At 55.0% G+C, this 12,282-nt stretch overlaps 2 protein-coding genes across 2 annotated transcripts; one reads left to right on the top strand and one right to left on the bottom strand.

Moving 5' to 3' along the window:
• Positions 1-44: 44 nt before the first annotated feature.
• On the bottom strand, positions 45-1,055 carry BZA05DRAFT_414112 (putative extracellular protein; the record flags this gene model as incomplete). The annotated part of the gene is made up of 3 exons (XM_051485240.1): positions 682-1,055; positions 453-586; positions 45-327 (listed from the first exon to the last, which is right to left on the bottom strand). Coding segments are annotated over exons 1-3 (672 nt in total), but the record flags the coding sequence as incomplete, so codon positions are not given.
• Positions 1,056-9,429: 8,374 nt separating this feature from the next.
• On the top strand, positions 9,430-10,707 carry BZA05DRAFT_267030 (uncharacterized protein). Its single transcript, XM_051480190.1, has 3 exons — positions 9,430-9,854; positions 9,913-10,098; positions 10,169-10,707. The coding sequence occupies exons 1-3, from the start codon at positions 9,562-9,564 to the stop codon at positions 10,614-10,616; spliced, it is 927 nt and encodes a 308-aa protein (XP_051334443.1). The 5' UTR covers positions 9,430-9,561; the 3' UTR covers positions 10,617-10,707.
• Positions 10,708-12,282: the final 1,575 nt, after the last annotated feature.

Here is a 12,282-nt window from a genome sequence, read left to right as displayed (position 1 = left end):
CCCGCCTCCGGTGCCGCCGCCGGTGCCTCCAGCCCCTCCGTGACCACCACCTTCCCACAATCCCCCACGGGCGCGGCAGTATCCCCCGCGCCTCCGCGCTCCACGTTGTTCCCCGGGTCTGGGAACTCAACGTCGGCACCGGCCTGCGTGGTGCAGCCGTTGCCCAGGTTTGCGAGGAAGACTTGGGGCCCCAGTGCGCGCTTCTTGAGCATTGACGGGAGTACGTTGAATTCCTCGCGCGCCATCAGCTTGCGCTTGCCGCCGGAGATGGTCACTACCGCGCAGTTCATGTAGATTTCGCGGTTGCCTTGGGTTGTTAACCACGTCCTGGGAGAGAATGGCAAGCGTTAGAAGGAGGCGGAAAGCGCGGTGGTGGGAGGTTCGGGGGAAGGTTTACCATGCTAGCAGCGCTTCCCCCGCCAGGCGTCCCCTTCGGCACCGTAAATGAGAACGACTGATCACTTCCCTGGTCCGGTTTCACGCACCCACCGACGAATGACTTGATGACCTGCCAAGAATTTCCTCCGTCGAACGAGAACGACAGCTGGCACGAGCCGCCGAATGAGATGTCGCCGAACCATCGAGCCTGTTTCCAGCACATCAGAGTACCATCGCGTGGTAACTAGCCATGGGTGTCAACTCACCGGATTTTTAGCTCCCCCCGGGACTGTAGGTCGCGACGGACTTTCCGCCGGGTGTCCCGAGATCCTCATGGTAGCCCTTGCAGGGGTAGTTGCTGCCCGACGGCGACAGCGGCGAGAGGTAATCGTAATCTTCGGCAACCTTGTAGGGATTCGACTTGTACCGCAGGGCTGGCGGATCCGCCATCGCCATGTGGGCCGAGACGAGGGTGGCATGTAGGGCGAGCACGACCGCAAGGACTGCAAGAAGCCGTGGTATCGATACGCATTGATGGGTGACTGCGCGGGCGAACATTGAGGGCGAGTTCGAGTGTGTAGGCAGGGGAGGGGTGATTGTGGGACGTCGTGATGGATGTGAAGGACTTTAACTTTCCCACGGTCTCTTGTTCAGCGTTCCACCCATTGCCTCAGCGCCAGACATTTAAACAGGTCTTTTCGGCGGGGGGGGGGAGGGGGCGTCCTTTCCCCCAGAAGGCTGTGCATCACGTATGCGCGCTCCTACTCGCTGTTAGATCCTCAGCACGTCGCTAGGCAGTTCTGTAGGTGGGGTTTTAAGCATATTCGTTGGTCACTGGCGACGGCGCCCATCTGCATCTGCGTGCACAGGGCAGGGCGGCTGGGGGTCTAGGTCGCGGGAGTTTCTGATACAAGGCCCTGGCAGGTAGGATGCGCTGGCAGCAGCAGCACCACGAGAAAAAAATTAAAAAATCTATCTGTCGCAGCAGCTCGCGTTGCGGTTCCCTGCAGAACAACTGGCTGGAATGCACTCTAGATGCAGGAACCGCCCGACCAACCAGGTCGTCCATTCATCCGGGCCAGCTTCTGTCGTTTCGACGTTCGTTCGTTGCTTTCTTCGTTCGTGGTCGCCTCAAGCACGCTCGAGAGTTGGATATCTCCATTTCGTTCGTTCATATTCATCGTGGTTTCGTCTCCCGCACGCTGGAGAGTTGGATACTGCTATCTCCATCTCGTTCCTGTGTGCGAGAGCTGATGGACAACATGGTTTCGGACGCAAGAGCGACAGATTCTGCTACACCGCTTTATGTACCGGTATTCCAGCTTCTTTCACGGCAGGTAGCGGCCCGCTTCTCTTCCTTTGTTTACTGGCAGTCCCGATTCCGTGCAGAGCAGAGGTACCGGTAGATGATTTCCTGCATCGGAACTATGCCGGTAGTCGTGTGCATCGGTCCCGGATCGAACTCCCAGGCGTTTGAAGAGGTGGAGATTGTGGTGGTGGTGGTAGTAGTGGATGGGAGTGAAGGGGATTGAAGGGGAGTGGAAATGGTGGTGGAAGTGGTGGTGGAAGTGGTGGTGGTGTGGAGGTAGAGGTGGGGTGGACTGGGATGTCAGACTTGAAGCACCTCCATGGTAGAGCAGAGTAATACAGTATCATACAAACTCTCGACTCAACACCGCACTGCACGCAACTCGTGAGAAGCACGACTCCACCACGGATGTTTTCCCATAGTGCAATACGGTACGTAAATCTCGGCATCTTCGTCGAGCTGATTACTGAAGATGAGACGTCTCGCGGGAGCGTGCAGGTTGCCGGCGCTCCTTCACTTCCGATAGCCGTGCAGCGGATTGGCTAACTGCCAGGTAGTAACCCATCCCGCCATGCGAATGCGAGTGAACCGGCTGCACGTAGAGTGCTTATGTACCGAAGGCGATAGATCAGAAAACGTCAGAATCATATCCATTGTCCATTGTCCTTCATAGATTTCCCAAGCATGTACCTACGCCGGCTCGGACAAAGAAAAGAATTCAAAAGGAAAAGAAGGGAAAAAGCGCCACCGCCACCACCGGCACCATCCGGCCCAATCTCCCCCAACAGGTTCGATGTGCAGAATTCAGTTGTTGTGCGATTCCCGCTTCCCCGTGGGTAAGATGATGGATGGATCAGAGGCACTTGCACTTTGACTTCACTTCCGTTCGCGGGTGAAAGAGGAGTGGACTGGACTGGACTGGACTGGACTGGAGAGGAGAGGAGAGGAGAGAGAGGAGAGGAGTCAAATGCCGTCACCGCCACCCACCGTCACGGGTGCGCCAGTGTATCATGTATGTCCATACCTATGGGCGGATTCTCCACTCGGACCGTCGGAAGATTTACACACTCTATTACTAACGGTAGACTTCCGGATCGGCCAGCAAAAGAGCTGAGCGTCTTCATACGATCATACCACCTTTGTTTTTGCATCCTCAATCCCATACTATATAGTCCGTACATATCTCCGCCTCAGCAAAGCCGTCACGACTCACGGCTTCCCGCATACTCGACACGCGATCCAGCCCCCCATCCAGCCTGTTAAGCATATCGACATACCACATCATAATGGCGGATCCTTATCGCTCCCATCCCATCAAGTACCTGGAGGCAAGTAAGTGAGTAAGTAGGGCAAACATTCCCGCACGCAGCCTGGTGAACTTTCAACTACTACGGTACACCCCCTTACATGGAACCATTTCCCCCTCCTCCTCCTCCTCCTCCTCCACCCACCCCGCCACTAACCGGACGCAAGGCGCAAGAGGAATCGAATGCAAGAGGGCGGCCTGCAGACACGCGGCTTCGATTCCAGTCCTTTGTTCTTGTGTGTGCGAGCCAAGGTGGGCGGGCGGGCTGGTTCATCCCTTGCTACGTCGCCTACTATTGAGAGGAGGAGTGAGGTGAGCGAGTGAGTGAGAGATTGAGAGAGTGAATGTGTGAGAGAGTGTGTGGGACTGGGTCTTATATTTGGGGCGAGGGCCCCCCGCCGATTTCAGTCCGGAATACCCTTCGCATCGTCGACGATCGTGCGAAACCGAGCATCAGCAAAACTATCCGTCGCTCTTCCTATTTCCTAGCTTTAGTTACACCTCATTCAAGCTATCCGCTGCTCTTCGATTAGGAGCCTTCCGATTCCCAGCTCCAGCTGCAGTTGCTACCGACAGCCACTTTTAGGTCCTATTCACCTCGCATCGACGGCAACCCCCCCACCTTCGCTTCACCGTCACTCGCTACTTCTTGCCGCCAAAGTACATCCCACATCCCACTCCCCCCAATGTGCCAGTACAAACTCCAGATCTTCGCATGCGGGGATTCCTACATCACGCGCGAGAAGCCGTGCGCGAACAGGTACCCGTTGCACTGCAACACGTTTGAGGTGCCGCTCGAGACGCGGCATGCGATTGACTGCTATCCTTGCCGCCGGAATCCAAAGAGGAGGATACTGCCGGCTATGGCGAGGGGGATTTACGCGCATCGTTAGGGTTCATTGGTGGTGGCGGTGGATGGATTGGTTATGCTTCGTGGTTGGGTATACCAGTTTTGTGACTTTGCTTTGGGATTTTGCATGTTTGAGTTGAGGGATTTCGGATTGGATTGCGTGGGATTGGATTATGCTGGATTGGATCGAGTTGGATATCTATGAACGGGCTCTGGCCTGTGGCTTATATCTCAGAGAGTGCGGGCATCAGTGCGATATTGCCGAGAGGGTTCTGTTTGTGCTCTGCGGCCGTTCCAAACTTGCATCGTGCCCGATTGACACCCTGATACCTACCTACGACTCTATCGCGTCCATGAGATTGCTAAACTCTTTCTCCAACAATGTCTCCATTTGTTTCTCACTTCGATTCAAACGGTTTCTCGAACCTAACCAGCCACTGGAGGCAGACGCTTACTAGCGTCGGGATAGCTATCCCTCCTGTTAGAACCTGCTCACCACAGCTACACAGGCTGGCTCTATCCGGCTTATACATCGTCAGAGGCGGTGGCGAGTAAATAGCACCTGCGGAAATCGCGAGTCGGGCGTGTATGGTAGTCTTGCGAGGGGTCTATCGGCGTGGATCAATCCTCCTCATGAACAACACACCCCATATCGTTTTTCTTAATTCATCATGTCAGCAGATATTTAACCAAGACTAGTCTGCACTCCGGATAACGAGCCAAACGCCTCCACTCCCTCCATCCCTCGAACCGCTGTTCTTCCTGATGCTCTCCAGAGGCATCGCTGACTCAGACTCCCTCCTCGCCGTCCGCCGCCTTAGAAACCAACATACAGACGTCGATGCCCTCCGTTATCAAAGAGAGGGGCTGGGGAGTTGGAATCCTCAATTATTTCGCACACAGCCTTTCTAGACCATGAACTCTGCGTTCCCAAGTTTATTTCCTCGCGCAGTGTTGGTTATTCATCAGTCATCACACGTCTGCCTGCCTATCCTAGATTTTAATTGTGACAATCAACATTAGAGTGGCTCATACCAACCAAGACCAAGGCCGAGAACGAGCCTTCGGGGAATCAAAGACCCGTCCGAGATCTGGAATCCATCTCATTAGACCACTCTCGTCACTCTCTCCATCTTATATCTCCAACAGGTTACGAGCCCGGGTCAGCGTAACCAATATCGACGATCTCATCCTTTATCCTCAACAAGCCTTCGGGGGCAACAAAGACCCGTCCGGGATGCGGAGGATACTTCGAGAAAAACTCGACAACTGGGCCAACGAAGTGGGCCGATCGATTATGGTCCGGGGAATCTACAAACAGTCCCTCGCCCCAAACGACGCTCCGAAGCTACTTTGAGCGTCTTATCCTATACCGCTCCACCCTCAAGGGCATCCGTGATTTGCTCTTCTGTGCCATTGAGAGGGGACGGTATTGGATGAGACGCTCGAAGTAGCTTCGGAGCGTCTCGTTTGGGGCGAGGGACTGTTTGTAGATTCCCCGGACCATAATCGATCGGCCCACTTCGTTGGCCCAGTTGTCGAGTTTTTCTCGAAGTATCCTCCGCATCCCGGACGGGTCTTTGTTGCCCCCGAAGGCTTGTTGAGGATAAAGGATGAGATCGTCGATATTGGTTACGCTGACCCGGGCTCGTAACCTGTTGGAGATATAAGATGGAGAGAGTGTACGAGATGGTCGTAATGAGATGGATTCCAGATCTCGGACGGGTCTTTGATTCCCCGAAGGCTCGTTCTCGGCCTTGGTCTTGGTTGGTATGAGCCACTCTAATGTTGATTGTCACAATTAAAATCTAGGATAGGCAGGCAGACGTGTGATGACTGATGAATAACCAACACTGCGCGAGGAAATAAACTTGGGAACGCAGAGTTCATGGTCTAGAAAGGCTGTGTGCGAAATATAATTGAGGATTCCAACTCCCCCAGCCCCTCTCTTTGATAACGGAGGGCATCGACGTCTGTATGTTGGTTTCTAAGGCGGCGGACGGCGAGGAGGGAGTCTGAGTCAGCGATGCCTCTGGAGAGCATCAGGAAGAACAGCGGTTCGAGGGATGGAGGGAGTGGAGGCGTTTGGCTCGTTATCCGGAGTGCAGACTAGTCTTGGTTAAATATCTGCTGACATGATGAATTAAGAAAAACGATATGGGGTGTGTTGTTCATGAGGAGGATTGATCCACGCCGATAGACCCCTCGCAAGACTACCATACACGCCCGACTCGCGATTTCCGCAGGTGCTATTTACTCGCCACCGCCTCTGACGATGTATAAGCCGGATAGAGCCAGCCTGTGTAGCTGTGGTGAGCAGGTTCTAACAGGAGGGATAGCTATCCCGACGCTAGTAAGCGTCTGCCTCCAGTGGCTGGTTAGGTTCGAGAAACCGTTTGAATCGAAGTGAGAAACAAATGGAGACATTGTTGGAGAAAGAGTTTAGCAATCTCATGGACGCGATAGCGTCGTAGGTAGGTATCAGGGTGTCAAATCGGGCACGATGCAAGTTTGGAACGGCCGCAGAGCACAAACAGAACCCTCTCGGCAATATCGCACTGATGCCCGCACTCTCTGAGATATAAGCCACAGGCCAGAGCCCGTTCTAGATATCCAACTCGATCCAATCCAGCATAATCCAATCCCACGCAATCCAATCCGAAATCCCCTCAACTCAAACATGCAAAATCCCAAGCAAAGTCACAAAACTGGTATACCCAACACCACGAAGCATAACCAATCCATCCACCGCCACCACCAATGAACCCTAACGATGCGCGTAAATCCCCCTCGCCATAGCCGGCAGTATCCTCCTCTTTGGATTCCGGCGGCAAGGATAGCAGTCAATCGCATGCCGCGTCTCGAGCGGCACCTCAACGTGTTGCAGTGCAACGGGTACCTGTTCGCGCACGGCTTCTTCGCGCGTGATGTAGGAATCCCCGCATGCGAAGATCTGGAGTTTGTACTGGCACATTGGGGGAGGTGGGATGTGGGATGTACTTTGGCGGCGAAGTAGCGAGTGACGGTGAAGCGAAGGTGGGGGGGTTGCCGTCGATGCGAGGTGAATAGGACCTAAAAGTGGCTGTCGGTAGCAACTGCAGCTGGAGCTGGGAATCGGAAGGCTCCTAATCGAAGAGCAGCGGATAGCTTGAATGAGGTGTAACTAAAGCTAGGAAATAGGAAGAGCGACGGATAGTTTTGCTGATGCTCGGTTTCGCACGATCGTCGACGATGCGAAGGGTATTCCGGACTGAAATCGGCGGGGGGCCCTCGCCCCAAATATAAGACCCAGTCCCACACACTCTCTCACACATTCACTCTCTCAATCTCTCACTCACTCGCTCACCTCACTCCTCCTCCTCAATAGTAGGCGACGTAGCAAGGGATGAACCAGCCCGCCCGCCCACCTTGGCTCGCACACACAAGAACAAAGGACTGGAATCGAAGCCGCGTGTCTGCAGGCCGCCCTCTTGCATTCGATTCCTCTTGCGCCTTGCGTCCGGTTAGTGGCGGGTGGGGTGGAGGAGGAGGAGGAGGAGGAGGGGGAAATGGTTCCATGTAAGGGGGTGTACCGTAGTAGTTGAAAGTTCACCAGGCTGCGTGCGGGAATGTTTGCACCTACTTACTCACTTACTTGCCTCCAGGTACTTGATGGGATGGGAGCGATAAGGATCCGCCATTATGATGTGGTATGTCGATATGCTTAACAGGCTGGATGGGGGGCTGGATCGCGTGTCGAGTATGCGGGAAGCCGTGAGTCGTGACGGCTTTGCTGAGGCGGAGATATGTACGGACTATATAGTATGGGATTGAGGATGCAAAAACAAAGGTGGTATGATCGTATGAAGACGCTCAGCTCTTTTGCTGGCCGATCCGGAAGTCTACCGTTAGTAATAGAGTGTGTAAATCTTCCGACGGTCCGAGTGGAGAATCCGCCCATAGGTATGGACATACATGATACACTGGCGCACCCGGTGACGGTGGCGGTGACGGCATTTGACTCCTCTCCTCTCCTCTCCTCTCCTCTCCTCTCCAGTCCAGTCCAGTCCAGTCCAGTCCACTCCTCTTTCACCCGCGAACGGAAGTGAAGTCAAAGTGCAAGTGCCTCTGATCCATCCATCATCTTACCCACGGGGAAGCGGGAATCGCACAACAACTGAATTCTGCACATCGAACCTGTTGGGGGAGATTGGGCCGGATGGTGCCGGTGGTGGCGGTGGCGCTTTTTCCCTTCTTTTCCTTTTGAATTCTTTTCTTTGTCCGAGCCGGCGTAGGTACATGCTTGGGAAATCTATGAAGGACAATGGACAATGGATATGATTCTGACGTTTTCTGATCTATCGCCTTCGGTACATAAGCACTCTACGTGCAGCCGGTTCACTCGCATTCGCATGGCGGGATGGGTTACTACCTGGCAGTTAGCCAATCCGCTGCACGGCTATCGGAAGTGAAGGAGCGCCGGCAACCTGCACGCTCCCGCGAGACGTCTCATCTTCAGTAATCAGCTCGACGAAGATGCCGAGATTTACGTACCGTATTGCACTATGGGAAAACATCCGTGGTGGAGTCGTGCTTCTCACGAGTTGCGTGCAGTGCGGTGTTGAGTCGAGAGTTTGTATGATACTGTATTACTCTGCTCTACCATGGAGGTGCTTCAAGTCTGACATCCCAGTCCACCCCACCTCTACCTCCACACCACCACCACTTCCACCACCACTTCCACCACCATTTCCACTCCCCTTCAATCCCCTTCACTCCCATCCACTACTACCACCACCACCACAATCTCCACCTCTTCAAACGCCTGGGAGTTCGATCCGGGACCGATGCACACGACTACCGGCATAGTTCCGATGCAGGAAATCATCTACCGGTACCTCTGCTCTGCACGGAATCGGGACTGCCAGTAAACAAAGGAAGAGAAGCGGGCCGCTACCTGCCGTGAAAGAAGCTGGAATACCGGTACATAAAGCGGTGTAGCAGAATCTGTCGCTCTTGCGTCCGAAACCATGTGTGTCCATCAGCTCTCGCACACAGGAACGAGATGGAGATAGCAGTATCCAACTCTCCAGCGTGCGGGAGACGAAACCACGAATGAATGAACGAACGAAATGGAGATATCCAACTCTCGAGCGTGCTTGAGGCGCAACCACGAACGAAGAAAGCAACGAACGAACGTCGAAACGACAGAAGCTGGCCCGGATGAATGGACGACCTGGTTGGTCGGGCGGTTCCTGCATCTAGAGTGCATTCCAGCCAGTTGTTCTGCAGGGAACCGCAACGCGAGCTGCTGCGACAGATAGATTTTTTAATTTTTTTCTCGTGGTGCTGCTGCTGCCAGCGCATCCTACCTGCCAGGGCCTTGTATCAGAAACTCCCGCGACCTAGACCCCCAGCCGCCCTGCCCTGTGCACGCAGATGCAGATGGGCGCCGTCGCCAGTGACCAACGAATATGCTTAAAACCCCACCTACAGAACTGCCTAGCGACGTGCTGAGGATCTAACAGCGAGTAGGAGCGCGCATACGTGATGCACAGCCTTCTGGGGGAAAGGACGCCCCCTCCCCCCCCCCCGCCGAAAAGACCTGTTTAAATGTCTGGCGCTGAGGCAATGGGTGGAACGCTGAACAAGAGACCGTGGGAAAGTTAAAGTCCTTCACATCCATCACGACGTCCCACAATCACCCCTCCCCTGCCTACACACTCGAACTCGCCCTCAATGTTCGCCCGCGCAGTCACCCATCAATGCGTATCGATACCACGGCTTCTTGCAGTCCTTGCGGTCGTGCTCGCCCTACATGCCACCCTCGTCTCGGCCCACATGGCGATGGCGGATCCGCCAGCCCTGCGGTACAAGTCGAATCCCTACAAGGTTGCCGAAGATTACGATTACCTCTCGCCGCTGTCGCCGTCGGGCAGCAACTACCCCTGCAAGGGCTACCATGAGGATCTCGGGACACCCGGCGGAAAGTCCGTCGCGACCTACAGTCCCGGGGGGAGCTATAAAATCCGGTGAGTTGACACCCATGGCTAGTTACCACGCGATGGTACTCTGATGTGCTGGAAACAGGCTCGATGGTTCGGCGACACATCTCGGCGGCTCGTGCCAGCTGTCGTTCTCGTTCGACGGAGGAAATTCTTGGCAGGTCATCAAGTCATTCGTCGGTGGGTGCGTGAAACCGGACCAGGGAAGTGATCAGTCGTTCTCATTTACGGTGCCGAAGGGGACGCCTGGCGGGGAAGCGCTGCTAGCATGGTAAACCTTCCCCCGAACCTCCCACCACCGCGCTTTCCGCCTCCTTCTAACGCTTGCCATTCTCTCCCAGGACGTGGTTCAACAACCAAGGCAACCGCGAAATCTACATGAACTGCGCGGTAGTGACCATCTCCGGCGGCAAGCGCAAGCTGATGGCGCGCGAGGAATTCAACGTACTCCCGTCAATGCTCAAGAAGCGCGCACTGGGGCCCCAAGTCTTCCTCGCAAACCTGGGCAACGGCTGCACCACGCAGGCCGGTGCCGACGTTGAGTTCCCAGACCCGGGGAACAACGTGGAGCGCGGAGGCGCGGGGGATACTGCCGCGCCCGTGGGGGATTGTGGGAAGGTGGTGGTCAGCGGAGGGGCTGGAGGCACCGGCGGCGGCACCGGAGGCGGGAAGAATTGTGAATACTGGAGGGCTCAGGGTTATTACTGCTCTGGCGCGATCGGAGTCGAGGTGCAAAGGACGTTGGTCGTGCTGGTCGTCGTGGCGGCGTTTGCGGCAGCACTGTGGTAGGCGAAAGCAGTACGGACGGTCAGCGGGCATAGGGGAACGGCGTTTATCAGTTGTATATATCATTTGTTTGCTTTTACGAGGTCAATGCCATGAACTTCATTGGAACGGGAAATCTACCAGTGTCTCCCTGGTCGGATGCGGCAGCTAGACGTCTCGAGCGGGCGCAAGAGCGGGCACGGTCCATCACACGCATCGGTAGAGCCAACTACACATAGCACGGTCCTGTGGTTTCCTATCCTGGATTGAAAACATATCAGACACACATTGGCCTCACCAGAGCGAACCGCATCTCGCAGAGTGATGAGATGAAGATTTGCGGATGCAAGAACGCTTTATACACAGAATTCCTCATTCCATCTCCTGTTCACCTCTGAAGAGATAACAATGCCAATGCCAACCACCAACCATAGGCTGCACAACGACTCCATCGATTCGATGCGTTCAAAACCTCCCGACTAGCCGCCTTCGACACTGCCAACATCTGCCGTATGCAGACATGGAAATATCAGCTAGGGAATTCTGCGCACTCTACTATTCTTATACTATCGCTTCATCCGCCGGCCACGAGCAGCGGGCCGTGAGAAAGCACTACCGGTATCAATGATCACCGCACGACAGCACCAGACGCCCGTCGGCCAGGCCATGCTTGAATACTTGCAGCCATACCGGTATCCACTACTCGGCGCAACGATCGACCCGCGCGGGAGTATCCCCTAGGTAGTTAACTAGCAGGGTATACCGGAAGTTTGGCGCGAGCTCTCCCGCTTATAGTAGCCTTCATGTCGAAGGGCAAGTCGGATCCGCGGCGTGGAGCGGAAGTCACTGCCTTTCAAGTTTCCGGCCGGTTCTGCGGAAGTCGAAAAAGAAGTTGGAACTTCACCGGCAGGAGAACGTCCCCGACCTGTGAAATCGACGCTTCGATCCACCTACATATAAGAGGCGGCTGGAGGGGCTGGAGAGGCCGGCGGTAGAGGAGTCAGTAGATGCTGAGTTTTTTATCCTCCGGGACTACCGACCAGAGGATCCTAGAAATCGCGAGGATCTCGTGCATGTGACGAGCTGCCCCAACTACATACAGCGAGCACATACAGCGAGGACGTACGATTCGTAAAGGTCGTTCATGTGCAGGCTGTCTTGTCCTCCTTGTTCTGCTGCAACGCAAATCGATTCACAGATTACATGTGAGAGCTAAGTATCCAGCAGGGCAAACATGGTCATATACAGGATACACTCCCGTTCATGTGAGTACATACCGTACCACCGCCCCATTTACGGGGAAGAAAGTCCACCTTCGCCAACTCCAGATCTTGGATTCTTGGTGGACTGACCCCAAGGTTCGAACTTTGAACCGGACGCCGGCGCTGTGCACACGGCGGGACCTTGCTTCCTTGTTTCCACGCTCAAGTCGGAAGTCGCACCCGGTTCGTGCCTTTGCATACGGTACTTGTGTTCCGGGGACGCCGCCGCTGCACTGTAAATGTGGGGAATGGGGAATCCGACGGGAGGCTGCAGATATGGGATGATTCCAGCCCTCCAGACCGATACCGTTTCTGCGGAACCCGTGATTACCCCCGCCTCCGCCCCATACGGGTAGTAAGGCTGAGCGGAAACAAAAACCACCCGAACTTGTCTCAAGGATCCTCCGGCAGCGTTTCGAGACAATCAT

This window comes from Tricharina praecox (genome assembly GCF_024521635.1).
Source record: "Tricharina praecox strain CBS 144465 chromosome Unknown BZA05scaffold_83, whole genome shotgun sequence".
Taxonomy (NCBI): Eukaryota; Fungi; Ascomycota; class Pezizomycetes; order Pezizales; family Pyronemataceae; genus Tricharina; species Tricharina praecox.
Note: the sequence above shows the minus strand (reverse complement) of the source record. Positions and strands in the feature narration are given on the sequence as shown.

Bases quoted from the DNA above. Each gene is read 5' to 3' on its own strand.
- BZA05DRAFT_267030 (XM_051480190.1), top strand. From the start codon at position 9,562: ATGTTCGCCCGCGCAGTCACCCATCAATGCGTATCGATACCACGGCTT. The intron at 9,855-9,912 runs GTGAGTTGACAC...TGCTGGAAACAG, and splicing joins GGGGGGAGCTATAAAATCCG to GCTCGATGGTTCGGCGACAC. The intron at 10,099-10,168 runs GTAAACCTTCCC...ATTCTCTCCCAG, and splicing joins GGGGAAGCGCTGCTAGCATG to GACGTGGTTCAACAACCAAG.